Source organism: Ceratotherium simum, chromosome 16 (assembly GCF_057802395.1).
Source record: "Ceratotherium simum simum isolate JZ-2026a chromosome 16, ASM5780239v1, whole genome shotgun sequence".
Lineage (NCBI taxonomy): Eukaryota > Metazoa > Chordata > Mammalia > Perissodactyla > Rhinocerotidae > Ceratotherium > Ceratotherium simum.
Window position 1 is genome coordinate 28,034,054 of NC_141915.1, and position 26,778 is coordinate 28,060,831.

Sequence of the window (26,778 nt, forward strand, 5' to 3'; positions counted from 1 at the left end):
CACAGACAGACTGCTCCAGGCTGCGCTGATCTGGGGCTAGGGGCGCGACCTGCACCTGCGAGCCCCTCAGCGGCCTCACACCTAGGGCCAGGTCCGCCCCGCCCGCTCCCCTGCCTCGGGCCGCGCGGCGCCTCAGCTCCTCCTGGAGACTACTGGCGCCCCCCGGGCTCTCCACGCTCTCGGAGGCGCCCGGCTTCCAGGGCCCGCGCTGCCGCCCTGGCCCTGTCACCTCGGGCCCCCCGGGACCCCGGGCCTCACCCCCTCCTCCAGCTCATCCTCAGAGCCTGCGTCCTCTGGCTGGTCCAGGTCTATGTCGAACACTCCTGCCATGTCCTCAGCTTCCCTGTCTCGGAAGTCCGGCGCTGGGTAAAAGCCGTCCCGCCTCCGTCGTCGCCTCATGGGCCCGGACCCGCCGCAGCCACCGCCGCCGCTGCCGCCATCACCGGCTGCTTGGGCTCAATGCGTCTGCGCCTAGGCCCTAGACTGGCTCCTCAAGTTCAGCGCTAGAGCATGCGTACAGGGTTCTGTGAAGCCGAACTGTGGGCAATGAACATGCGTAGAATTATCGCCAGGAGCCAGGTACTGGCGGAAACATGCGCAGAACCCCAGCCGAAGCCTCTCTTGGAAGCTAGATCATGCGCATTTTCTGCTAAATCTTTGATAGACAGTGAGCATGCGTACCATGTCTGAAGTTGATAAATTGAATTTGAACATGCGTAATTAACCTTTCTGAATAGGAAAAAAAATACACAACAAAACTCTTCGTTTGTGGAACATGCGCATTCGTTCTCCGTAGCTTTTTGAGTTTTGAAAATGAGCATGCGCATAGTGAGAGGGTTGGCCCTCCGACATTTGAACAGGACGGAAACCGCTGGTCCTGGGGCTGTCAGTGAGTGGGGTTAATGGGGCTAGTGGGGAGAGGGAGAGTCTTGGCTTTGCTATTTATTATTTCAGTGGCCTTACAAAAGCCACATAATTTTTCAGAGCCTCAGTTTCCTTTTCTGTAAAATGAGAATAGTGATACCTATTTTGCAGGGTTGCTTGAAAATTGGCTCACAAGCCACTGCTCCTTTCCAGTGCTGCATAGACCTGGTGTGAGGTCTTTATCAAAAATTGTCTCTTTTCATTGTTAAAAATAGTGAAGACTTGCTCTAATGTTTCATCTGGTTTTCTTTTTCCAAGTTTCATCTTCCTGTCCTACCTGAGCTAAACACAGTCTTTGTTATAAGTGTTACTATAGTTACCAGACCAGAAAGGTGGTTGATGGAGAGAGAGAGTCATTATTTAGAGGAGAGAAAATTAATGTTAATTAAATGTGGGATTGTTGAGCTAACTTCTGCCTTCTATGTGTCCCTGTGGTGTGAAGTGTATACTATGAATTCCTTCAACCAGCATTCATTTTATTTTGTTTTGTTTTAACTGCATGCTTAGGAAAAGAGCAATTACAGATCAGATTTTGGAAACTATTGAGCTGTGTATCAATGGGTTTGGGTACAGTAAATCCCAAATCCCGAAACCATATAGAGAAACAGAACAAATTCCTTGAATGCTTGTCTCCTTAGACAGCATAGCTATTTCATCTATGACACCATATACATGTGTGGCATTTTAAAATTGTTTTTGTATTGATGTATATTAACACATATGGCATTTTATTTGTTCATTATTTTTTAGTAATGTAGTAGTTCTCAGAACCTATATTTTTCTATTACAGGTTGCTCACTTTTTTGAGGAAACAGGCCTCATTTGTGTCTCAGCATGTCAATAGTAACAGTGCAACTTGGTCAGTGTGGCAATCAGATTGGTTTTGAAGTGTTTGATGCTTTATTTAGAGACTCACACTGTCCCCAGGGACTCTGCTCTAAAAGAGAGAATGAAGCGTATCAAGCATCTTGCAAAGAAAGATTCTTCAGTGAGGAGGAAAATGGAGGTGTGTTTGGTCCACAGTCCCCTGCTTTACTCTGACATAACCAACCTCTTCAAGGCCAAACCCTCCAGTGTCTGAACCTCACCCCTTCCCATCTTACTAGGGAATGCTCTCTGCCCTTTGTTTCTATGTTAAGAACTTTTGCCTCTCCAGTGGCATGTTCCCCTCAGCACGTGAGCATGCTCAGAGCTCACCAGTCTAAAACCAACCAAACAAACAAATAAAACTTACCTCTTGAGTATAGCTTTTTTTCCCTTCTTATCTCTTTGCCTTCTCATCCAAGATTCTCAAAGGAGAACCCTCTTTAACCAACTATAAACCTGCTTCCTCCCTACAACACCACTGAAGCTGCTCTAAGAAAGTTTCCAGTGATCTCCTAATTATCAGATCCAGTGACTGTTTTTCTTTTCTTAATTCACTTAACTTCTTTACTGGATTTGATGACATTAACTATAAAACTCCCTCCTTGAAACTCCTCCTCCTTAATCTCTGAACTTTTGTTCTCCAGTGGTTGCATCTCAAGCTCTCCTCTGTCTTCATTTGTGTAATTCTCTCTGGGTGATTTTAGTCTCTCTCATAATTTGCTTCATTTTTACACCAGTGACTATCAAATCTCTAGCCTAGCCTCTCTTCCAGACTGCACACTGATTACTAGACATCTCCACCTGTATCTACCATGTACACCTGAAACTCAACCTCACCATACCCAAGGGCATTCATTATCTTTCCTTTAAAACTTAGGCTCTTAGGGCCGGCTCCGTGGCTTGGCGGTTAAGTGTGCGCGCTCTGATGCTGGCAGCCCGGGTTCGGATCCCGGGAGCGCCCCGAGGCACCACTTCTCCGTCCAACGTGAGGCCGAGTCCCACGTACAGCAACTAGAAGGATGTGAACCTATGGCATACAACTATCTACTGGGGCTTTGGGGGGAAAAAACTGAATAAATAAAATCTTAAAAAAAAAAAAAAACAAAAAAAACTTAGGCTCTTATTGCCCAAAACCATCAAACATCAAGATCTGCTTAATTTACCTCCTGCATATGTCTTGAAACTGTTCTCCGCTTTCCATCTTCACTGTCATTGCCTTAGTTCTGGCTTTTGTCCTCTCTCACCTGGACTGTTTCACAATACTCCTTCTGAGTTTCCCTGCCTAGACTGTTGTATTTATCACATCTGTCCTCTACACTGGTGTATTAAAAAAGACATCTACCTGTTCCCTCCCTGCTTGAACATTTTCACTGGTTTTGCATTGCCTAAAAGACAAATTTTAAGCTTTTTAGCATTGCATCCAAGGACTTCCAAGATCTGAGCCCTGCCCGCTTTCCATCCCTATCCATCACTTCTTCCACCCCCATCTTTAGCTTCAACAATCCTGAGTTGCTTGTTATGTCCCTGGTATTTTGTACCTCTGAATATGCTACTCCGTTAGTATGGATTTGTCATGGGTCATATCACATCATACTCTGATTGAGTGTTGATGTGTTTTATCTCTCCCTCTAGTCCTTCTAGGACTCAATTGATGTTGTCTTCATCTCTGTATTCCCAGCACAGTACTTGGCATATTGTAGGCACTTAATAGATGTTTGTAGACCTGACCCAGTGATCATTTTAGCCCACATTGATTCATCCTGCTTAGCAGAATGCTAGGCATTATGAACCATCTGCATGTACCTGCTGCTGCCCACCTTGATTTCTAAGCAGTAAAGCAGTATGACAGATCTTTCTATCCTCAACCTTTGGGTTGTTTTTTTATTTTTTTTTTTGGACCTAGAAGTTTATGCTCTGAGTTAACCCAAAGAAGACATATGAAATATTTTTCTTTTGATTCTTTTCCCTCTCTAGTTCCAATTGCCCGGGCTGTACTCGTTGACATGGAACCTAAAGTTATCAATCAAACACTATCAAAGGCTGCCCAGTCTGGCCGATGGAAATATGGCCAGCATTCATGCTTCTGTCAAAAACAAGGTTCAGGAAACAACTGGGCATATGGGTAAGAATAATTCCTCATGATTTTCTGTTTAGATACAGTTACATAGTTGATTAATACATAGTGTAGTTACAGTGGCACAGTTGATACACCGAGCACATAATCATGAAATTTCTGTTTTAAAATTTAAAGTATGATTTCACCCAGAAGAAACTCTTATTCAGTGTCACGTATGTCTGTGCTCAGGTCCACTTAATGATGAAACTTGCATCTCTTGCAGCAGTGTTTTCCACTTCTTCACTGTCATTCTGCCAACTAATTTGTTATCAATACAATATCTTTATCTGGCAGGTATTCCAGCTAATAGGGAATACAACAAGGTGGTAGTATTTCCTAGAGTTCTTTGGAAAATTCCAATTCCAATTTCTGGCTTACTTCCAGAAATTCTGGCTTAATTGGTTTTGGATGAAACCTAGATGTTGAGATTTTTCAAAGTTTCCCTAGATGATTGTAATGTGCAGCAAAGTTTGAGAACCACTGCTTTAGGAGTATTATGAATATTGAATATTATATTGTACCATAAACTTCCAAAACTATCTGGTAGTTGAAGTCTCCAGCTAAGTCTCCATTTTATAGGAATGGTTTATAAAAGAGAATTTTCTGTACCCAGTAAATTCACTCTCCTGGCGGTCCTGTTCACCTATTAAATATATTTAACTTGTGTATTTTAATTTTTGTCTATCAGGGTACCTGTACCTTTCATGAGTGTTAGTTCACTTCTATAGGTTTAAAAAGCCTTATTTATCCTATATCTTTCTCTCTGCATTGCATCTCTCTGGTTAAATTGAAAGGTATTTGTATTTGTTTCTTTTGCACTGCACAGTTACTCTGTTCATGGACCCAGGCATGAAGAATCTATAATGAACCTAATCCAGAAGGAAGTCGAGAAATGTGACTCTCTGAGTGGTTTTTTTATCATAATGAGTATGGCTGGGGGCACAGGATCAGGGCTAGGAGCCTTCGTTACACAGAATTTACAAGACCAGTACTCACACTCTTTGAAAATGAATCAGATTATATGGCCTTATGGAACTGGCGAGGTATGAACATATTAATCGAAAATTTTATATTTTGTATTCTTTGCAGGTGAAATAAATGTAGGTAAAAGATTGATCTCACCCTTTCTTTGGAAATGTTAAGGTACTGCATCAGGAGTGATTATACAATATGGTACTTTCATGAACAATTCATTTAACTTTGCTTAAACTTTTCCAAATAAATGGGGTGTCCTTGTTTTTAAAAATTCCAAAGAAGACGATTGTATATCTTCTCTTAAGAACCCATTCCTAGGGGCTGGCCCAGTGGCATAGTGGTTAGGTTCGTGCGCTCTGCTTCTGCCGCCCGGGGTTCACGGGTTCAGATCTCAGTCGCAGACCTACATACCACACATCAAGCCATGCCGTGGCTGCGTCCCACATGCAAAGTAGAGGAAGATTGGCACAGATGTTAGCTCAGGGCCAATCTGCCTCACAAAAAAAAGATTAAAAAAAAAAAAAGAACCCATTCCTGGGTTAGTCCCTCTGGCTACAATATGCAAGCAAGGACCTTTACCTCATGTTGGGGTTCATGGTGTCCGTTGCCAACCTTCAAAGAATTTTCATTTCTTTCCCTTGAGAGGAAATTTCTATACAGGCCATTTTCCTGTTGATCAGCCTAGTAGGGGAAATGATAAAACGGAGGTGAGATAAGTACCATAGGCAAAGATGTAGGAAGAAAGCGTGATAGTAATAGTCACTGTTTATTAAGCCCTCACTATATGTAGGGCACTGTTCTAAGTGCTTTACTTGGATTCTATCATTAATCCTTACAGCTCTAGGAGGCTGGAGTAATAATTATCCCCATTTTACAAATGAGGAAACTGAGGCGTAGAGAGATTAAATAACTTGTCCAAGATCATATAGCTAGAAAGTGACAGAGTCAGGATTTGAACCCAGGCAGGACGCCTTTAGAATCTACCCTCCTAACCGCTATTCTCTTCTGTCTTTCTTCTCTCTGACCTTTTTCTCTCCAGATTATTGTTCAGAACTACAACTCCATTTTGACTCTTTCTCACTTGTACCGATCTTCAGACGCCCTCCTTGTTCATGAGAATGATGCTGTTCATAAGATCTGTGCAAAACTGATGAATATCAAGCAGATCTCCTTCAGCGATATAAATCAAGTCCTTGCACATCAGCTGGGAAGTGTGTTCCAGCCCACTTATTCTGCAGAAGGCTCATTTCACTACAGAAGAAATCCATTAGGTATTTGTCACGCTATATATGTTATTTGTAGGAAAGTCTTGTGTTCTGAAAGCCTCAAAGTTGTTCTTCATTTGCTCCTGCCCTCTGCCTGAAGGTACACTCAGGTCTCCCTCATCTCAAAAACCTTCCTAAAGAGCTGCTTAGCTCTCCAAACTGTCTTATGGAAAAGTTTTGAGAAGTTACTAAATTTCTTAAAAGAGTAATGGATACCGGGGCCGGCTTGGTGGCATAGCGGTTAAGTGCACGTGCTCCGCTGCGGCGGCCGGGGTTCGAATCTCGGGCGTGCACCGACGCACCACTTGTCAAGCCATGCTGTGGCGGTGTCCCATATAAAGTGGAGGAAGATGGGCACAGATGTTAGCCCAGGGCCAATCTCCCTCAGCAAAAAGAGGAGGATTAGCAGATGTTAGCTCAGGGCTGATCTTCCTCACAAAATAACAGAACAAAACACAAACAAACAAAAAAAAAAGAGTAATGAATACCCACTGACTCCATTCTTCAGGATCCTTTCTCATCGTTTTTTTTTTTACAACAACTTTCAGATATAATTCACATACCATACAATTCACCCATTTAAAGTATACAATTCAGTGTTTTTCAGCATATTCACAAAGTTTTACAACCATCATTTTTTTCATCACCCCTTAAAGAAACCCACTGTTCTTTTTTCAGTTTATTCTTCAAGTGGTGCCTTATCAATTCAAATCATCTAGACGCAAATGACTCTGTAATCATATCCTCTAGTCCTAATCTCTTTCCCAAAAAATTGCCTATTGCAGTTTTCTTAGTTGCCTTCTGCTTCTTCAAATTTATCATGTTCTGAATGGATTCACCATTTTTTTCCTGCCTTCTCTCCCCTTCCCCATCTTCCTCAATCCTATCACCTGGATTTCTCCCACTGTCCTCATATCTCATCAGTATGCTTACACCTGTTGGTGCCATCTCTGCCATCTGTCTGCCTGCATTCTTTCCCTACTTCCCTGTCTCTGTGATACTGATTCAAAGTGTCAATATCTTTCAATTAATGTTGCGTACTCTCTCTGAATACAAAGCAAACCAGTTTGTATTCTCCCCCCCCACACACTTTTTTTGGCATAAAAACAGAAGCTTACAGGGGCCAGCCCCGTGGCTTAGTGGTTAAGTGCGCACGCTCCGCTGCTGGCGGCCCGGGTTCGGATCCTGGGTGTGCACCGACACACCGCTTCTCTGGCCATGCTGAGGCCGCGTCCCACATGCAGCAACTAGAAGGATGTGCAACTATGACGTACAACTATCTACTGGGGCTTTGGGGGAAAAAATAAATAAATAAAATTGTTAAAAAAAAAACAAAAAACAGAAGCTTACATCTACATGGACATACCTGTCTTAAGTGGTCCTAATCCTGCTTTCCTTCCTGTTGCCTACCTCTTCCCCCTATAGTCTGTCTTGCACACTGATCCCAAATGTGCCTCCCCAATGCACAGATCTAACCTTTGTGGTCTTTTTTTTTTTGTGAGGAAGATCAACCCTGAGCTAACATCCATGCCAATCCTCCTCTTTTTGCTGAGGAAGACGGGCTCTGAGCTAACATCTATGGCCAATCCTCCTCCTTTTTTAATTTTTTCCCCCAAAGTGCCAGTAGATAGTTGTATGTCGTAGTTGCACATCCTTCTAGTTGCTGTATGTGGGACATGGCCTCAGCATGGCTGGAGAAGCGGTGCGTCAGTGTGCGCCCGGGATCCGAACCCGGGCCGCCAGTAGCGGAGCGTGCGAACTTAACCGCTCAGCCACGGGGCCGGCCCCCTTTGTAGTCTTAAACGATTATTCTGTGGCTCATGCGTTACCTGCCAGATTTGTCAGAATTCCTTAGCCTGGCCTCCACACTATGTCCTGAACCCAAACTTTCTAGCTTCATCACCTACTGCCTCCTCTGCATGGATCCCCACCTCCTTTTCATCCTGTCTCCACTGTTTTCCTGCCCTGGTCTCTTTGCTTAGAGTTCCCTCTCGTTAGAAATCACTTCCTCCCTCCCTTCTTCACCTCTATTGAAACCTTACTCATCTTGCAAAGTTCAAGTCAAGTGATAATTTTTTCCATAAAGCTTTCCTACTGAGGCCTTTACCTAGAAGTAACCTCTTTTCTCTGAACTCTTGTGGCATTATCTCTTTTAGGTAACTTAATGTTCTTTGCCTTTATTATTTCTTTGAGTGTGTTTACTTATCTTTAAAAGTAATACACACACATTTATTCAAGGAGTACAAAAGTATGCAATCAAAATTGAGTCTTCCTTCCACCACTTCCCAGATGTAACCACTGTAACTAGCACCATGTGCCTCCTTAGAGAGGGATTCTGTCATGTCCATGTTTTGTAGTCCCCACTAATTTGTAGCTTTCTTGGAGACATGTGTCTTGTTAATTCTGTGCATTCCACAGTACTTACCATATTGCATATCTGCTCATTCAACCAATATTTATTGACTTCCTGTTATGTGCCAGGCACTATGCTAAATGTTGGGGATTCGGTGGGGAGCCAACACAGACATTCACAATGTTCACTGTGAAAGAGAGACATTAAACAAATAATTACATCAAGAATGTATAATTAAAAACTGAGTTAAATGCTCTGAAGGAAAGGAGTACAGTTCCAAGAAAATGTGTCATGATGAAACCAGACTTAGGCTGAAGGAGCAGAGAAGGCTGCCCTGAGGAAATAACACTTGAGCCAAGAGCTGATGAGGACTTGGAGTTGACTAAGCAAAGGGAGGGAGAATGGAATAGCGTGTGCAGAGGGAATAGCGTGTTCAAAGTCCCTGTGGCAGAAGGAAGCATGGCACATCAAGAGAGAGAAATCCGATGTCTCTAGAACACAGAGAATGGTATAGGGAATGATTGGACTTTGAGGGTGAATGGTGAACAGGGGCAGACCTTGCAGGTCCTATAAGACATTTAAAGGCTTTCTTCGTTAACCTTAGAACAGGGGAAAGCCACTGAAGCAGGTTGGTGACATAATCACTTTTAGTTTTGAAAAGATCCACTGGACTGCCTGTGGAGGGCTGATTGCAGGTTGAGTTTGCAGTCTGTTCCACTCATTCCCTGGAGAGATTGTGATGGCTTGAACTCACGGAACTGCTCTGAGAACATAAAGGCAGTTAGTTGATGGGAGCTCCCTTGACTCCAGCCACCATGTCTACAAACTTGACTGCACTGAGCCCGCATTTGCACTTCACCTTGTGTCACAGTGGGAGAAGTGTCCTGCTCCTATCAAAAGCCAACCTCTCACTTGGGTTCTGGGTCCCATTCCCTCTCCCTTCTCAGGGGCTTGATTCCTCACTCATCTCTTATCCTTCCATGTCATTTACCTATGCCTTTTTCCTGGGTTTCTCCCAGTACAACTACTCTCTGGCATCTCTCACGCTGAAAAAACCCTCCCTTGATGTCACCTCTAGTGATTGTCCCATTTCTCTGTTATTCTTTAGAACAAACATCCTCAAAGGGGTGTCTGTTCTTGTTCTCATTTCCTCACCATCTATTCACTCTTCAACCCACTCTGATTTAGTTTCTTCCCCGTTGTTTTTCTGAATTGCTTTTTATAAGTCACAAGTATGTCTACATTGCCAAATTCAGTGGGCACTTTGCTGTCTTCATTTCCATCAGCCTCTCGGTAGAATTTGGCATGGCTGACCCCTTGTCTTCCAAGCCTCCTCTTTGTCTTTCGTGACAGTCCCTCTCTTGATTTTCCTCTTATCTCAATGACTACCTCTTTTACTCCCTCTTTTTCTCCTTTTTTGGTTCTTCCTCCTTTTTCCGAGCTCTAAATGCTGGTCTTGGACCCTCTCCCCAGGTGACTGGGCCAGTTCCATGGCTTTAAACACCATTTGTATTCTCCAGCCTGCCCATTTCTCTCCAACTCTGACCAATTCCCCAAGCTCCAGATTTCTATATCCACCAGCCTTGCTGACATCTGTATGTACACATTTCATGGACATCCCGAACATAATGTGTCTAGGAGAGATCTCTTGGCTTTTCCTCAGAAGCCTGTTTCTTCCTCAATCCCTCAATTGCTCAATTTTGAAAACTTAGGTCCAGATTTCTTACAATAAAGCCTACAATTGCCTCAGTTGTATGTGATCTCTCTTCCGTCTTACAGTTTCCTTTCTCTCTTGCCATTCTCCCATTGTTCACGAGCTGCAGCCTCAGGGCCTCCTCATTTTTTCTGTATAGCCCAGCTCATTCTCACCCTCCCTTGACATCACCTCTAGTCCCATTTCTCTGTTATTCTTTAGAACAAACATCCTCAAAGGGGGTCTAGTCTTACTGTCCTCATTACTTTCCTGCTCCCTCTACCAGGAATGTTCTCCTGACCATTTGCCTTTTGATCTTTCAAGTCTCAGCTCACTGTTATCTCCTTAAAATGGCCTTTCATGATTATCCTGTTTGAGAAATAAGTGCCTATAATATCATCCTGTTTCTTTCTTTCCCAGCATTTATCACTCTCTGACATTGATTTGTTCATTTATTACCTTTTTTATTCTTTGTTTTTAACCACTAAAGTAGAAGCTTCATGAAGGCAAGGCCTTGTCTGTCTCGTTCACCATTGTGTCCCCATCCTCAGAGCTGTGCCTGTCATATAGCAGGTCCTTGCTAAATGAAACTAAACAAATGGAGATAGAGTACAGAGGATGGATTTGAGAGAGATTGAGGGGTGGCATAAAATGGACAGGACTAAGCCCTGGGTTAGATCTGAAAAATGAGAGAGAGGGAGGTGTAGAGTGTAATTCATGCTCTAGGTGCCTTTGCCATATCTTCATGGAGATGTCACATGGGCAGTTAGCTGGAGAACAGCTTACCTGGTCTTCCCACTTCCACCTTCGCCAACCCACAGCCTTTTCTTAAGTGCAGCAGCCAGACTGAACTCTGGCCTTACGGTATTTAAAAGGTTAACTCAGATCCTGTTACTCTTCTACTCAAAATCTTCCAGAGGTTTCCCATCTCTCGCAGAGTTAAAGCCAAAGTCCTTGCAGTCACATATAAGGCTTTGCTCTATCTGGCCTCCCATTACTTTCCTGATCTTATATCCTACTACTCTCTCCTTCACTCACTCTCTTCCAGACACGTTGGCCTCCACACTATTCCTCACATATTCCTGTTGTGTGCCCCAGAGTCGCTGCGTTAAGTGACCTCAGATATCCATGTGACTCCACTCAGGTGTTAGAGGAGACGTCCCCTCTCAACAAAGCATCAGCATCAATGGGCATCAGTGTTTGGGGACTGTGAATTCCTAGGGGTCCCAGTCTGCCATGTGGGGTGACTTTCTATAGCTATGTTCTGCCAGGCACAGAGAATGTAATGAGTGGGGCTGATCCAAGATTGGATTTTCACCAGAAAGGTTTGTTAAGAGACAGAGGGGTAAGAAGCTGGATAAGGAGGGAAGTGAAGAACGGGGAAGACTGATGGATTGAGAGGGCAGGAGGTCCATGGATTAGAGTCTATCTTAGTCTGTTCAGGCTGCTATAAACCATAGACTGGGTGGCTTATAAACAACATAAATTTATTTCTCACAGTTGTGGAGACTGGAAAGTCCAAGATAAGGGCACCAGTAGATTCATTGTCTGGTGATAGACCACTTCCTGGTTCATAGATGGCCATCTTCTCACTGCGGCCTCACATGGCAGAAAGGGTTAGAGAGCTCTGTGGGGTCTCTTTTACAAGGGCACAGGCTCATGCAGGCTCCACACTCATGACCTAATCACCTCCCAAAGGCCTCACCTCCTGATACCATCACCTTGGGGGTTAGGATTTCAATATAAGAATTTTGTGGGGACACAGACCTTCAGTCCATAACAGGGTCTCAACCAGGTCCAAGAATGGTTAAGATGAGAGTAGCTGAACAAGAAAGCTGGAGGGGAAAGCAGATTGTGACAATTGATAATTCATGTGTTAGTGCGCAGGAGTTATTTGCTGTGTGTTTATTCATGCTATGCAATAGAATTCAGCTCTAGATATTTTACAGAAAAGAATTCTTAGTTTAGAGGAAACTTCACTAACCATAAGATCGTTTGTGCAGCATTTTGTAGATGTTTGTGTCAAAATTTGTTCTTTTCATTAGAAGATAGGATATGAATTTGCATTCAATGTTATCATAAAATTTACATTTCATGTTATAGTAATATATTTTTCTCTCTCCTCTAAGTATTTTCTATAAATATATAAAACAGCCCTGAATGCAAAGCAAATTAGCCTTTTCTCCTTAATTCTGTTTCAGTATAAATACAAGGCATATTCCTGTCTTCAGGAATTACTAATCCTGTCTTCTTTCCTAGTAGAATTTGATGCTAACAGTTTCTAATTATCATTTAGCCAGATTAAATAAATCTAGGAAAATAGATCTAGGAAAATTTCTTTTTTTTTTTTTTGATGAGCAAGATTTGCCCTGAGCTAATATCTGTGCCATTCTTCGTCTATCTTGTGTGTGGGTTGCCACCACAGCATGGCCACCAACAAGTGGTGTAGGTCTGTGCCTGGGAACTGAACCTGGGCTGCCGAAGCGGAGCGCACCGAACTTAACCACTAGGCCACGGGGCTGGCTCTACTAGGAAAATTTCTAAAGGAATATTAACACAGAATGACAATAAAAGCGTATTAGATTGCATGCTTACTTTGTTTTCCTGGGGCTTAGCTAAGTATTTCGTTCACATTTCCAGTTACTTAGCTTCTGTACTCTTGTTTCCTTTTTGGCAAAGCGTGTTTTATCACTTATGCTAAAACAGGTGCCAAAATGAAGCAAATATGTGGTCTGTAATGGACATTGACTCTGAAATTTTATTTACATTTTTTTTTTTTTTTAAAGATTTTATTTATTTAATTTTTCCCCCCAAAGCCCCAGTAGATAGTTGTATGTCATAGCTGCACATCCTTCTAGTTGCTGTATGTGGGACTCGGCCTCAGGATGGACGGAGAAGTGGTGCCTCGATGCGCACCCGGGATCCGAACCCGGGCCACCAGCATTGCAGCGCGCGCACTTAACCACCAAGCCACAGGGCCGGCCCTATTTACATTTTAAAGTTTAAGCAATTCTGGCCTTGGAAGAGAAAACACATTTGGCCCCCAAAACCGTCAAATCATGGCTGTGTGGAGGCCAATGGGAACAATGTGAAATTTTAAAATTTAGTCGCGATTTTTTTTTTTTCTTTACAGGAGATTTAATGGAGAATTTAGTTCCCCATCCTGAATTCAAGATGCTGGGTGTTCGTAACATTCCTCAAATGTCTGAGAACTCACTGGCATACAGCACATTTACTTGGGCTGGCCTCCTCAAGCATTTGAGACAGATGCTCATTTCTAATGCGAAAATGGAAGAAGGTAAAGGGTATTTTAAAAATATGCAGCCCACAAGGTGGGAAAAATGCCTGTACTGGAGTTGTCAATATAAACTGGCTTGGGTCACTTGAAATAATGGTCCCTTCTTCTGGCCAGGGAGGCTCCTGCAGAAACTCACCAGGACATCCCAGGAGGGCTTCTTAATTTTATTTTATTTTTTTTTCCCCCAAAGCCCCAGTAGATAGTTGTATGTCATAGTTGCACAGCCTTCTAGTTGCTGTATGTGGGACGCGGCCTCAGCATGGCCGGAGAAGCGGTGCGTCGGTGCACGCCCGGGATCCGAACCCGGGCCGCCTGCAGCAAAGCGCGCGCGCACTCAACCGCTAAGCCACGGGGCCGGCCCCTCCAGGAGGGCTTCTTAATCACACAGTTTCATTTCCCCAAAAAATTTCAGATGATTGTGACATTTATTTTTATTTTTTTTTGTTGTTGAACATTTTGTTATGTTATATGACCATAGTTTTTAAAAAATCAAGTACGTAGTCAAAACTCATTGAACTGTATACTTAAATCTGTATATTGCATTGTATGTAAATTATATCTCAGCTTTTTTTAGAACTCAAGTAATTTCCAGTATGAATTTATAGTGAGGAAAAGATCAGTCCCCTGTCCTATACTTCCCCACTGCCCAGCTGAAACTACATTCAGTGTTTTTAGCTGTTTCTTCTGGAATTTGCCTCCATATTTCTAAATATCTTGCTTATACTGTTGTTTTATTTTCCAGGTGTAGATATTATCAATAGCCTTCCTAATGTGAAACTTGAGGATTAAATCTTACACCCCCTCTACACACACACACACACACACACACATATGCACACACGCATGCACACAAGTACACACGTCATCTCCCTTCTTTCTCCCAGTATAGTTATTACATACTTTTGGGTTAGATCAGTTTTCCGTGTTTATAATACTTTTGCTATATAAATATTATTCACAGTTGAGTGGTATACTATATACACAGGTTACATTTTATTTCATGTACAGTTTATTTCTTCCTCCTAGAGTTAATAATTATATTTATTTGGTCGATATTCTATGTACCTATCACTAATCTATCCCTAAACTTCCATAAAAATGAGCCCTTTCTCAGCATGTTCAAACCCGTTGGTAATCTATTACTTTCATTATCTGCTTGGAGATGTCCCTTTAGCAGCCCTTCATTCTCCTCTCCAGTCTGCACTGGTTGCTCCCCAGGCTTGATAAGCAGCCAGCACTGGCATCTCTGCCTCATTCTGTATTCTATCCTCTGTTTCCTAGATTTCACATCTTCCACTTTTTTCCTTTATTCCCTCATATGAATAGACCATACCCTCCAGGAGCTTCCTAAGAAAGACTACAGGGAAGGTAAAAATTTTAAGGCTGCAAATGTCATTATTCTGCCCTTACATTTAATTGATAGTTCGGCCAAGTGTAGGATTTCAGGTTGGGAATCCTTTTTACCCGAAGTATTTGGGTATTTCGAAGTATTTCGCAGGCATTGCTTCCAGTGTTGCTGTTGAAAAGTCCCACGTATGGCCGGCCCTGTGGCTTGGTGGTTAAGTGCGCGCGCTGCGATGCTGGTGGCCCGGGTTCGGATCCCGGGTGCGCATCGAGGCACCACTTCTCCGTTCATCCTGAGGCCGAGTCCCACATACAGCAACTAGAAGGATGTGCAGCTACGACACACAACTATCCACTGGGGCTTTGGGGGGAAAAATAAAATAAATAAAATCTTAAAAAAAAAAAAAAAGAAAAAGAAAAGTCCCACGTCAATCTGATTTCTACTTCCATTTTGTTCTCTCTTGCATCTTTTAGGATTTTCTCTTTGTCACTAGAATTCTGGACTTCCTTAGTTTGGACCTTTCATTTTTCTTGGTAGAATATAAGATTTATGAGGGCAGAGATTTTTGTCTGTTTTGTTTACTGCTGTATCTTCAGAGCCTGAAACAGTGGCCCAGCATGTCATGTGGCTGAGGCCAGAGCCTCACTGGTTTGGCCTTTTCTGAGCGGAAACCTTCTATGATGGAGGGCGCACTCCCCCTGCTGCAGGGGGTGGGGACGGCTCTGGGACTCTCACTGCTTCTCATACAGATTTTTAATTTTTAATTAATTCTCCTGTTTCTTCCTCTTTTTTTTTTTTTTTTTTTTGGTGAGGAAGATCAGCCCTGAGCTAACATCCGTGCTAATCCTCCTCTTTTTGTTGAGGAAGACCGGCTCTGAGCTAACATCTATTGCCAATCCTCCTCCCTTTTTTTTTTTTTCCCCCAAAGCCCCAGTAGATAGTTATATGTCATAGTTACACATCCTTCTAGTTGCTGTATGTGGCACGCGGCCTCAGCATGGCCAGAGAAGCGGTGCGTCGGTGCGCGCCCGGGATCCCAACCTGGGCCGCCAGCAGCGGAGCACGCACACTTAACCCCTGAGCCACGGGGCCGGCCCTGTTTCTTCCTCTTTTAAAAGTGCCTGGTCTGCTTCCAGGACCTCCACTGTGGGCAGAAGCTTCAGCTTTCCCTGGTTACTAAGTCAGTAACCACTATTGTTTTTTTTTTTTGTTGCTTTCATACTTCCAAAATTTTGTTGCCATTATTTTGTTTCCCATTCCCTTTTTTCTTGTTTATGCCTTTAAAAAAAATCCCTGTACTGTCTTGTTAATGAGATTTGGGGAAAGAGTGGTAGTAAACTGGTATGTTCAGTCTGTCATGTTTAACTGGAAATCACTACTATGTATTATTTTAGTAGTATATATTTTACCACAAATTACAATAACTTTCAATACTGTGAAAGTGGATTTCCTCTACATTTACTTGTATACCTTATGGATTTTAGATTATAGTGCTTGAGGTTTGGAAATAAGTAGAAAGTTCACATCTTAAAGTAATGCTTTCCCAATTTTTTTGCCATAGTACCTGTTTTTCTAGCAATACCTGTTAATATCTCAAGGAACACAATGTTCTTCAGGGTAGTGTGAGACATGCTGCTCTGAGCTCTCTTAGATCAATAAACTGCAGTTGGCTTAGTCATTTTCCCATGCAGGACATTAGAGTGGCAACATTTTTCACAGTTGTAGATAGAGCTTTGAGCATATAAATATTTTCATATATATATTAATATATGAACGATACATATGAATAAATATATTTATATCACTAACCAGGTTGAAGGATATAGTTTTAAAACTCTTCATATGCTCAGACTGCTCTGTGTGAAGATTGACCCCATTAATATCGCCATCAGCGATGTATCTATTTCCACGTGTCCGAGCAACAGGCGGCGTGAGTGATCCAAGAGGGAGCCAGGGAGAAGTTACAATGTCTTTTATGACCCAGCTTTGGAAGTCACACACCGTCATTTCTGCAACATCCTTTTGGTTCTTAAGGTCAGCCTATCCCATGTGAGAGGGGACCACACAAGGGCCTGAATACCCGGAACCATTGGGGTTCATCTTGGAGGCTGGCTACCACTCTCTGCCCTCTGTCCCATAATGAATCATGTCCTCCTATATGCAGAATGTACTTAACCCCTCCCAAGGTCCCCAAAAGTTTTTTCCCATTAACACATCAGCCTAAAGTCCAGAATCTTGTCATCTAAAAGCAGGTGTGGATTTATACTTCTCAGGTGAGATTTCTTGAGTATAGCTCTTTGAGTATAGTTCCCCTCCTCCCAGCAGACCATGGTGGAACAAGCATAGGATAACTGGTAGATACCGCTTTCAAAAGGGCAAATGGAGGGCCGGCCCCATGGCTTAGCGGTTAAGTGCACGCGCTCCGCTGCTGGCGGCCCGGGTTCGGATCCCGGGCGCGCACCGACGCACCGCTTCTCCGGCCATGCTGAGGCCACGTCCCACATACAGCAACTAGAAGGCTGTGCAACTATGACATACAACTATCTACTGGGGCTTTGGGGGGAAAAAATAAATAAATAAAAAATTTTTAAAAAAATAAAAAAGGGGCAAATGGAAGGCACACGGGGGTCATTGGTCCATAACGATTCAGCAAGGTACATGCTGGCAGTTTCTTGATTAAAATGTAAGGCCTGGGAATAATTTTCCATGGCTTTTGGCTTGGCCTTCTGAACCAAGCTAAATTATAATTTTACTTGTTTATTTATTTTTAAGTTTTATTTAAGACATTTTATTTTAACATTTTATTTTATTGATTTATTTTTGCTTGTTTGGATTAATTTATGCATGTGAGAACTAGAGAGTCAGAGTTCTGAGGGTATATATAAACAGACTTCTTAAAAAAAAACTGGCATCACATTACATGTATTTTTTTGTTCTACAATTTTTTTTCAAGGTAACATATTTTACAGCTTTCTTTCCAATTCAATACATTAGACATGCCTTATTCTTTTTAATAGCTACATAGTTTTCTACTATATATCTGCCGTAATTTATTATATGCACAGAGACTAAAGAGTCAGGTAATTCTACAAAGCTGGTTGTTAAAACTCTCGGTCCATAACCTTCTTCTATTTTCTCCTTCCCAGAGGCAACCATTTTTCAAAACTCTTTTGCTGGTTCTTTTTACTGTTTTTATTTATTCACTGCCATTTATTGATTTTTCAGTTATTTAGGTATTACCTATTTACTTCCCAAGTGGAGGGTTAGGATTCGGCTTTTTGCCCACACTGGCCCCTCGGCCCAGCAAACACCCTTCTGTCTCCTCCTCCTTCCAATGTAGTAGCGTCATCATTGGGTTAAAGCAGTATTCAGCTTTACTTCATCATGACCAAGTACATGCTGTTCACAGCTGAGCCACGTAGTATCCTGTGATTACTTTTCCTTTCCTGTATAATTTTTTATTTTCTTTGGAGTTAATAATTGCCTTGCTTTCTTGTTTGCTTACTTTTTCTATGCACCTGTCAATTTTTCAACCCAAATGTTTCTCTACTTGTCTAAATGTTTTCTGATATATTCAAGTATTCTATCAGTTTTATCTTCTTTAAGAAATCTCTCCTAGAGCCCTCTGACCTGCTTCAATCTAGACTTTTTGCCCTCTCCACCCAGTGTGCATTTGTCATCCTGGATATTCTCTTTGCCTGTCTCCTGTGTTGGGTATTCTGCTTAAAGGATTTAGACAAAGCCCAGTGATCTGGGGGAAGTTGAGGGAGAGGCCATGGCTTTCCTGGTTTTCACTTGATCTCTGGTTTCAGTATGTACCCTGCCCTTAACTTTGCCTGGTATTCTCCAGACCAGAGACCCTCAATCATATTCTCTCCAGAAAATAAACCTTTAGTTTTCTGCTAGAGTAGGGAAGAGGCAGCCATCATGGTAAACAGACAAGTTTAGCAACATTCCTTAAGCAGGAGTCAAAGGTAGATGTGCTCTACATGATTGTAAAGCCAGTTTAAAAGCCAACAACTTAGTGTTTTCGCAGATTCCGTTAAGGAATGCTGCATCACTGATGTTCTGGAGGCACAGAGGACAATATTGTGTGAAAAAATATGGGCATCATTAATGCTGAGTACAAAAAATGAGAAAGTCACTGAATGTGAAAACACTTTTGGAAAACCTTAACCAATTTATTTTGTTATATATTTTTTTATGTCTGCTCAAGAATGATATGTGATTTTTAAAAATATAAGTCTAATTTAAAAGAACTTTCAATACGTATACAATTTAATAGTCTAAGTGAATAATTTGACAACAATTTTTTTGTTATAATCAGTGGTGTCCTAGACGGAAGGAAATATATTATTATGGATCTATACCCCTTTTTTGTTAAAAAGATTGCACATATTTTTGTCCATCATTTTTGTCTTTTGTATGTCATTTTTCACCATATGGAAGTTTTACATTTTTATGTGAGCAAACCTGTAAATCTTCCTTTATAGATTCTGAGTCTTGCCTATCCCAAAGATATAAAAATATTCTCTATTATTTCCCAGTATTTTTTATAGTTTTATGTTTAGTATTTAAATAAATAAATAAATTATTTATTTATTTTTTGGTGAGGAAGATTGGCCCTGAGCTAACATCTGTTGCCAATCTTTCTCTTTTTGCTGAGGAAGATTGGCCCTAAGCTAGCATCTGTGCCAATCTTCCTCCATTTTGTATGTGGGACGCCTGCCACAGCATGCCTTGATGAGTGGTGTGTGGGTCCACACCCGGGATCTGAACCCATGACCCCTGGGCCGCCAAAGCGGAATGCACGAACTTAGCCACTATGCCACCATGCCGGCCCCTATTTTTATTTTTGATAATGCCTTTTTGTTACTTGCTTCCTTTCCCATATTAAATTTTATTTGCTTAGCTTTTTCGTTTTCAAACATTTTTGAACAGAGTGATAAATTATCTAACAAGTTCAGCTTTGATAGCATAAGTTTTTAATAGTTTTACTCAGGTATAATTTGCATACCATATACTTCACCTAGTATAAGAGTACAATTCAATGAATTTTTAGTAAATTTACAGAGTTGTGCAACCGTGATCACAAGCCAGTTTTAGAACATTTCCATTACTCCAGAAAGTTCACTTGTGTCCATTTGCAGTAAATCAATCCCCATTTTTTTTTTTTTTTTTTTTTTGGTGAGGAAGATCAGCCCTGAGCTAACATCCATCCTAATCCTCCTCTTTTTGCTGAGGAAGACCGGCTCTGAGCTAACATCTATTGCCAGTCCTCCTCCTTTTTTTGTCCCCAAAGCTCCAGTAAATAGTTGTATGTCATATTGCACATCTTCTAGTTGCTGTATGTGGGATGCAGCCTCAGCATGGCCAGAGAAGCGGTGCGTCGGTGCGCGCCCGGGATCCGAACCCGGGCCACCAGTAGCAGAGCATGCACACTTAACCACTAAGCCACGGGGCCGGCCCTCAATCCCCATTTTTATTTCTAGCCCCAAACAACCACTGATGTACTTTCTGTCTCTGTAGATTTGCCTATTTTGGACATTTCATATAAATGGAATTATACAACATATAGTCTTTTGTGTCTTTTTTTTTAATAATTTTTTTTTTTCCTGTGGAAGATCAGCCCTGAGCTAACATCCATGCTAATCCTCCTCTTTTTGCTGAGGAAGACCGGCTCTGAGCTAACATCCACTGCCAATCCTCCTCCTTTTTATCCCCAAAGCCCCAGTAGATAGTTGTATGTCATAGCTGCACATCCTTCTAGTTGCTGTATGTGGGACGCGGCCTCAGCATGGCCGGAGAAGCGGTGCGTCTGTGCGCACCTGGGATCCGAACCCGGGCCGCCAGCAGCGGAGCACGCGCACTTAACCGCTAAGCCACGGGCCGGCCCTAGTCTTTTGTGTCTTATTTCTTTCACTTAACATAATCTTTTTGAGGTTCATCCATATGTAGTATATGTCAGTAGTTCAATCCTTTGTGTTGCTGAATAGTATTCCACTGAATGGATATGCCACATATTGGTTATATATCCAACAGTTGGTGGACATTTAGATTGTTTTCACTTTTGGCTATTATGAATAATGCTGCTATGAACATTTGTGCAAGTCTTTGTGTGGACATGTTTTCAATCTTTTGAGTGTATACCTAGGAATAGCATTGCTGGGTCAAAGGGTAAGTCTATGTTTAACCTTTTAAAAAACTGCTAAACTCTTTTCCAAAGTGGCTGCACCATTTTACATTCTCACAAGCGGTTAAAGAGGATTTTAGTTTTTCCACATCTTTGCCAACATCTGATATTGTTAGTCTTTTTGACTATAGCCATTCTAATAGGTGCGAAGTAGTGTCTCCCTGTGGTTTCAATTTGCATTTTCCTAATAACAGTGATATTGAGCATCTTTTCAGGTGCTTATTAGCCATTTGTTTATCTTCTTTGGTGAAATTTCTATTCAAACATCTTCCCAATTTTTAAACTGGCATGTTTGTCTTATTATTATTGAGTTTAGTGTGCCAAAATTTTTGATTTGTTGTATTTCTATTTTTGTTGAAAATCAATCTTTTACCAGCACTGAATTTTATCTCTATCCTGTGTATAATTTCGATATGCTAGTCAATTTTCAATCCGATTTTTTTTGTATTTCTACATCCCTTAACATTTTTGTGTATATTTTGTTTGTTTATTCATAAAGGTATATACAGTAAAGTTTAGGCTTTTTAGGTGTATAGTTCTGTGAATTTTGACAAACTTATACAGTGTGTAACTACCACCACAATTGAGATAGCATATTTCCATCATCGCAAAAAGTTTCCTCATACCCCTTTGTAGGCAGTCTCTTCCCTCCACCCCTGGCCCCTAGCAACTCCTGATCTCACTTTCATTCCTATGGTTTTGCCTTTTCCAGAATGTCCTATAAATGAAAATCATACAGTATGTAATCTTTTGAGTCAAGCTTGTTTCACTTAGCATAATGCTTTTGAAATTTATCCATGTTGTTACGTGTATCAGTAGTTAGTTTCTTTTTATTGCTGAGTAGGATTCCATCATATGCACCTACCACCATTCTTCAATATTCAATGAAGAATATTTCATGCCCTTTTTAGGATTGAGTAGTTGGAATCACTTTAGGTCAACCAGATAAGAATTTTTAAACTTTTAGCAGAAAAAAACAACTTCTACATATCAAATAAAAATTTATGTAAATTACACATACTATAATATATTTTTCCCTTCTTGTTCAAAGCCATTTATAAAATCTCTTGCTTTTTTTCCTTTTGGCAGGTATTGACTGGCAGGTACGGCCTCCTGTATCACGACTTCCTACTCTTGGTAAAATGTCTCTCAACAAGGAGCTTCATTTTAACACTTCCATTGCTAACTTGCTCATCCTTCGTGGGAAAGATGTGCACAGTGCAGATCTGGGTAAGCAGAAGTTAATGTGAAAATTAAGATGAATATTTTGCACATGTACGTGGTACACATGGTAAAAAAAAAAAAAGTCCTTGAATTTATTCTTAGAGAAAGGAAAATAACAACTATGTGTTTTAGTAGCAAAATGTAACCATTGTATCAGTTAATATGTGACTGGACACCAAAATAGAAGTGGTTTAAACAAGATAAAAGTTTAATTCTTTCTTCCTGAATCTGGTTGCTCTGTGGTCCTCACCTTGTGGCTTCCTCCTTCTAGTCCAAAACATCTGTTTGAGCTTCAGCCATCAGATCACATAGGAATGAGCAAAGAAGGGCAAGCCGCCTCCTCCTAGGATCACATACCACACTTGTTTTTACATCTCTGATGGGGACTGCGTCCTATGCCACACCTAGTTGCAAGGGTGGTGATGAGCACAGTGAAAATTTGGGGATTCTATTACTAAAGAAGAAGGGGAGAACGCATGTTGTGGAACTAGGGGTCTCTGTGACAGCATTTTGTTACAAAATTTTCAGGAAGTTTAAAGAGAAGTACTCTTATTAGCTTTGTGTTTCTATGGCAGGTGTCTAGGTTTATATTATCCTTATTTGATGCTTTCAGCAGTATCAAATTGGCTGCATCTAGCTGTGATATAAAGAAAACCTGTAATACCCCTTAATAAAAAGCTAGTAATAATTAAAAAGAGATCATTTCAAGTCAATCAGATGGTATACTTTCTTCATATTCTTCATTTTAGATTTTAAAATAAGAGAATTAATAAAAGGTATATAAAGTAAGCGAACTTCCAAAAATTTACACATAGCAAATGACACAGGTACATAGAGGTGTTCTTGCAGAGATACTCATTGCAATATCTTTCACACTAACAAAAATATGGAAACAACCTAAATGCCCGACAGTAGGAAATGTGTCCAATAAATTATGGTATATTCATATAAAGAGCCTTTAAATATGAGTAATATTTATTGACATGGAAAAGAGGTTCACAACATATTGGTGAATGAAAAATGCTGATTACAGAAGAGCATAGGAATCACATAGGAATGAGCAAAAAATATAAAATTATATATACAAGAGAGTCTGCAAAATGTTCATAGTCATTATCTCTGGGTGGTGGTATGTCAGCTGTTCAGTTGACTTTTAAATTTTCTTCTTAATACTTTTCTTTTTGTTTTTGTTTTTGTTTTTGTGAGGAAGATCAGCCCTGAGCTAACATCCATGCTAATCCTCCTCTTTTTGCTGAGGAAAACTGGCTCTGAGCTAACATCTATTGCCAATCCTCCTCCTTTTTTTTTTTTCCCCAAAGCCCCAGTAGATAGTTGTACGTCATAGTTGCACATCCTTCTAGTTGCTGTATGTGGGTCGCGGCCTCAGCAGGGCCGGAGAAGCGGTGCGTCGGTGCGCGCCCGGGATCCGAACCCGGGCCGCCAGTAGCAGAGCACACACACTTAACCGCTAAGCCATGGGGCCGGCCCCTTAATACTTTTCTGAATGGTGTGAATTATTACTTTTTTTATGATGAATATGGTTCATTTATCCAAAAGCAATATAAAGTTAGTTTTAAAAGGCAAAACAAAAGGAGATTTCTGGTGAAATGGATAAGAAAATATCCATTTATTAATTTGTTTCCAAAAGTAATGATTTATGATGTAAACAATGGCTTTTGTTGTGTTACTCTAGGAGGATTTAAAGATCCAGCTCTCTATACTTCCTGGTTAGAGCCTGTTAATGCTTTCAATGTGTGGAAAACCCAGCGATCCTTTAACAAATATGAGAAGTCTGCAGCATTGGTCACCAATAGCCAGTTCTTAGTAAAACCACTTGATAAGATTGTGGGCAAAGCATGGAATATGTTTGCTTCAAAGTAAGTAAAAAAATAAATCTACAAACCTTTCTCATCTTAGGCAGATAATATAATGTTAAAACACCAGGCAGGGGCCAAGCCATGTGGGGTAGTGGTTAAGTTTGCATACTCCGCTTTGGTGGCCCAGGGTTCACGGGTTCCTGGGCACAGACCTATGCACGGCTTATCAAGCCATGCTGTGGCGGCGTCCCACATATAAAATAGAGGAAGATGGGCACAGATGTTAGCCCAGGGCCAATCTTCCTCACCAAAAAGAGGAAGATTGGCAACAGATGTTAGCTCAGGGCTAATCTTCCTCACACAAACGAAAAATACCGGGCAGGACCTAGAGTGTCTTAGTCTGTTTGGGCTGCTCTAACAAAAATAGCATAGACTGGGTAGCTTATAAAAAACAAATTTATTTCTCACAGTTCTGGAGGCTGAGAAGTCTAAGATTAAGGTGCTGGCAGCTTTGATGTCTGGTGAAGACCTACTTCCTGGTTCATAGGTGATGTCTTTTCACTGTGTCCTCAAATGGCAGAAAGAAAAAAGGAGCTTTCATGGGCCTCTTTTATAAGGGCACTAATCCCATTCATGAGGGCTCCACCCTCATAAACTTATCACCTCCCAAAGGCCTCACCTAATACCATCACCTTGGGGGTTAGGACTGTAACATATGAATTTTGGAGGAACACAAACATTCAGTCCATAGCATGGAGTAAGCACGGCTACCACTTACCACTTAGGCATGAGACTTTGGGCATGTTACTTCAGGCTTCATTTCCCCATCTGTACAATGGATCCAAACTGAGAGGGTATGGGGTGAGGATTAAATGAGATAATCATGTAAAAAGTACCTAGTACAGTGCCTGACTAGTAAATGCTCAATAATTGTTCGATATCATTATTATTGTTAACTAAATGAATAGTTTCTAAATGAAATGAAATTAAAGTAGAAATTTCATTATAAGGCAGGGACAGTAAGATAGTTTTCCAAAATAAGATCCTTGGAAGAATGGAAGAGATCCTGATCTTGCTCAGTGAGAAATACTGCGAGTTCAACTCCACTCGATACTAAGAACTGTCTACTTGATACTAAGAAATGTGTTATCAGGTTTCTTGACCTCTGCCACAATTACTTAATGTCAAAGGAAAATTCCTCAAATGATTGGACAACGCCTCTACTTTGATTAGCTAGGGTTCCCAAGGCACCCTCTCCTCCTGGGCGTTCCATAAACCCTCACTCCCCAGGGCTGGGAACTCTCTGTGCTTTTCTGGTATTGTTCTCTTCCCACTCTCATTAAATGGTAGCAGCCATTATTACATCAATTTAATTCATGTCTGCCCTTGATATTCTTTTTAACATGACTTTTCCCACCTCAGAACACTCTGGGGGTAGGGAGCATGAAGAGGACCACCTGGCATAACTACACATTAAATGTCTGAAAAAAACTTGGGAGGCTTCGCTTCATTGCTAGAACTGGAGCAGTGTGTTTCTACGGTTTGAAGCCTTAGATAAAACTTCCCAGGCACTTTTTAGAGTTTGCATTGAACCCGGTTATCTCCTCTAGGGTGTGGAATAGGTGCTGGGTGGACAACCAAATCTGAACGTGCTTCTTTTTCCTGTGTGCTTCTTTTTTTTTTTTTTGTGAGGAAGATCAGCCCTGTGCTAACATCTGCCAATCCTCCTCTTTTTTTGCTGAGGAAGACTGGCCCTGGGCTAACAACCATGCCCATCTTCCTCCACTTTATATGGGACACCGCCACAGCATGGCTTACCAAGCAGTGCATCAGTGCGTGCCCGGGATCCGAACCGGCGAACCCCGGGCTGCCACAGTGGAGCGCGTGCACTTAACCGCTTGCGCCACTGGGCTGGCCCCTCCTGTGTGCTTCTTATTGTCACTCTCTTGGACGCTACAAAGACAGGGAGCTTGCATAAACTTTGAAAATTTGCTACTCTTTGGAGTAAATACTGAAGCAAATATAAGACTTTTAAGAGATTCTGCCATTGTCAAATGTTCACGAGCTAGGAAAAGTCTATTTATTGTTTGATTTTGAGAGTTCTTCATCTGCCTGAGATTTTTTATTTTACATTTTCTTTCACCAGAGCCTACGTTCATCAGTACACAAAATTTGGAATTGAAGAAGAGGACTTTTTGGACAGTTTCACATTGTTAGAACAGGTTGTTGCCAGTTATTGCAACCTCTGATCTTAAACAAAGGGGAAAAAGTAACAAGTCATTTTTGGACTAAAATATTTTCAATACTACTTTCTCTGTAAGGTTTTCAAAGTTCTGTCTGTTAAGGTAACAAAGTCGAATGCTGATTCCTTCTGCATACTATAGCCACAGAAAAGGAGGAAAACCTTTTAAATGGAGAATAGCATGTTTTCAATGAAAACATCTACCTGGTATTTTCATTTGTAAGAAAAAAAATTGATGCTTCTGTAAAGAACTTGGGAAACAGTTTGCTGAGATATTAGAACTCTGAAACTATCCAATAAAGGGAATATTCTGTTTTGTCCCCTTGTTCCTATATCTTCCCTCTTTATTCCAAAAAGGATCACTAAATATGAGCTTAGCTTTCACAGCACAATTTTAAGCTCAGAAAGTTCAGTACTGTATTTAAATATATTAATCTTTGAAGTGAATGCTTTGAACCACAAGAGG

General features: G+C 41.3%; 2 protein-coding genes across 9 annotated transcripts in view; one reads left to right on the top strand and one right to left on the bottom strand.

Moving 5' to 3' along the window:
- RPS6KB1 (ribosomal protein S6 kinase B1) overlaps positions 1 to 446 on the bottom strand; it is a 53,284-nt gene extending 52,838 nt beyond the window's left edge. For 2 of the 5 annotated variants that reach the window (XM_087440876.1, XM_087440877.1), the window contains exon 1: positions 259 to 446. In XM_087440876.1, the coding sequence (XP_087297002.1) occupies positions 259 to 399 (141 nt within the window). In that variant the 5' untranslated portion in view covers positions 400 to 446. The remainder of the gene's footprint in view (positions 1 to 258) is intronic. The other 3 variants (XM_087440873.1, XM_087440878.1, XM_004434802.3) reach the window with 2 other exon arrangements.
- A 50-nt stretch (positions 447 to 496) lies between these two features.
- Positions 497 to 26,638, top strand: TUBD1 (tubulin delta 1). 4 transcript variants are annotated; one of them, XM_087440879.1, is made up of 9 exons: positions 497 to 579; positions 1,715 to 1,930; positions 3,766 to 3,913; positions 4,734 to 4,950; positions 5,922 to 6,153; positions 13,327 to 13,491; positions 22,119 to 22,259; positions 23,947 to 24,130; positions 26,217 to 26,638. In XM_087440879.1, the coding sequence occupies exons 2-9, from the start codon at positions 1,759 to 1,761 to the stop codon at positions 26,317 to 26,319; spliced, it is 1,362 nt and encodes a 453-aa protein (XP_087297005.1). In that variant the 5' UTR covers positions 497 to 579; positions 1,715 to 1,758; the 3' UTR covers positions 26,320 to 26,638. The 4 variants fall into 4 exon arrangements, with proteins under 4 accessions (XP_087297005.1, XP_087297006.1, XP_004434855.1 ...); XM_004434797.3 differs by lacking the exon at positions 497 to 579 and adding an exon at positions 629 to 889; XM_087440880.1 differs by lacking the exons at positions 497 to 579; positions 23,947 to 24,130 and adding an exon at positions 628 to 889.
- The last annotated feature ends 140 nt before the right edge of the window (positions 26,639 to 26,778 follow it).

What these genes read in the sequence shown, in the direction of transcription:
- TUBD1 (XM_087440879.1), top strand. Translation starts at nt 1,759, where the DNA reads ATGTCAATAGTAACAGTGCAACTTGGTCAGTGTGGCAATCAGATTGGT. An exon ending in CAGTGAGGAGGAAAATGGAG is followed by an intron (nt 1,931 to 3,765) that starts GTGTGTTTGGTC and finishes TTCCCTCTCTAG; the next exon opens with TTCCAATTGCCCGGGCTGTA. An exon ending in TGGAATATGTTTGCTTCAAA is followed by an intron (nt 24,131 to 26,216) that starts GTAAGTAAAAAA and finishes TTCTTTCACCAG; the next exon opens with AGCCTACGTTCATCAGTACA.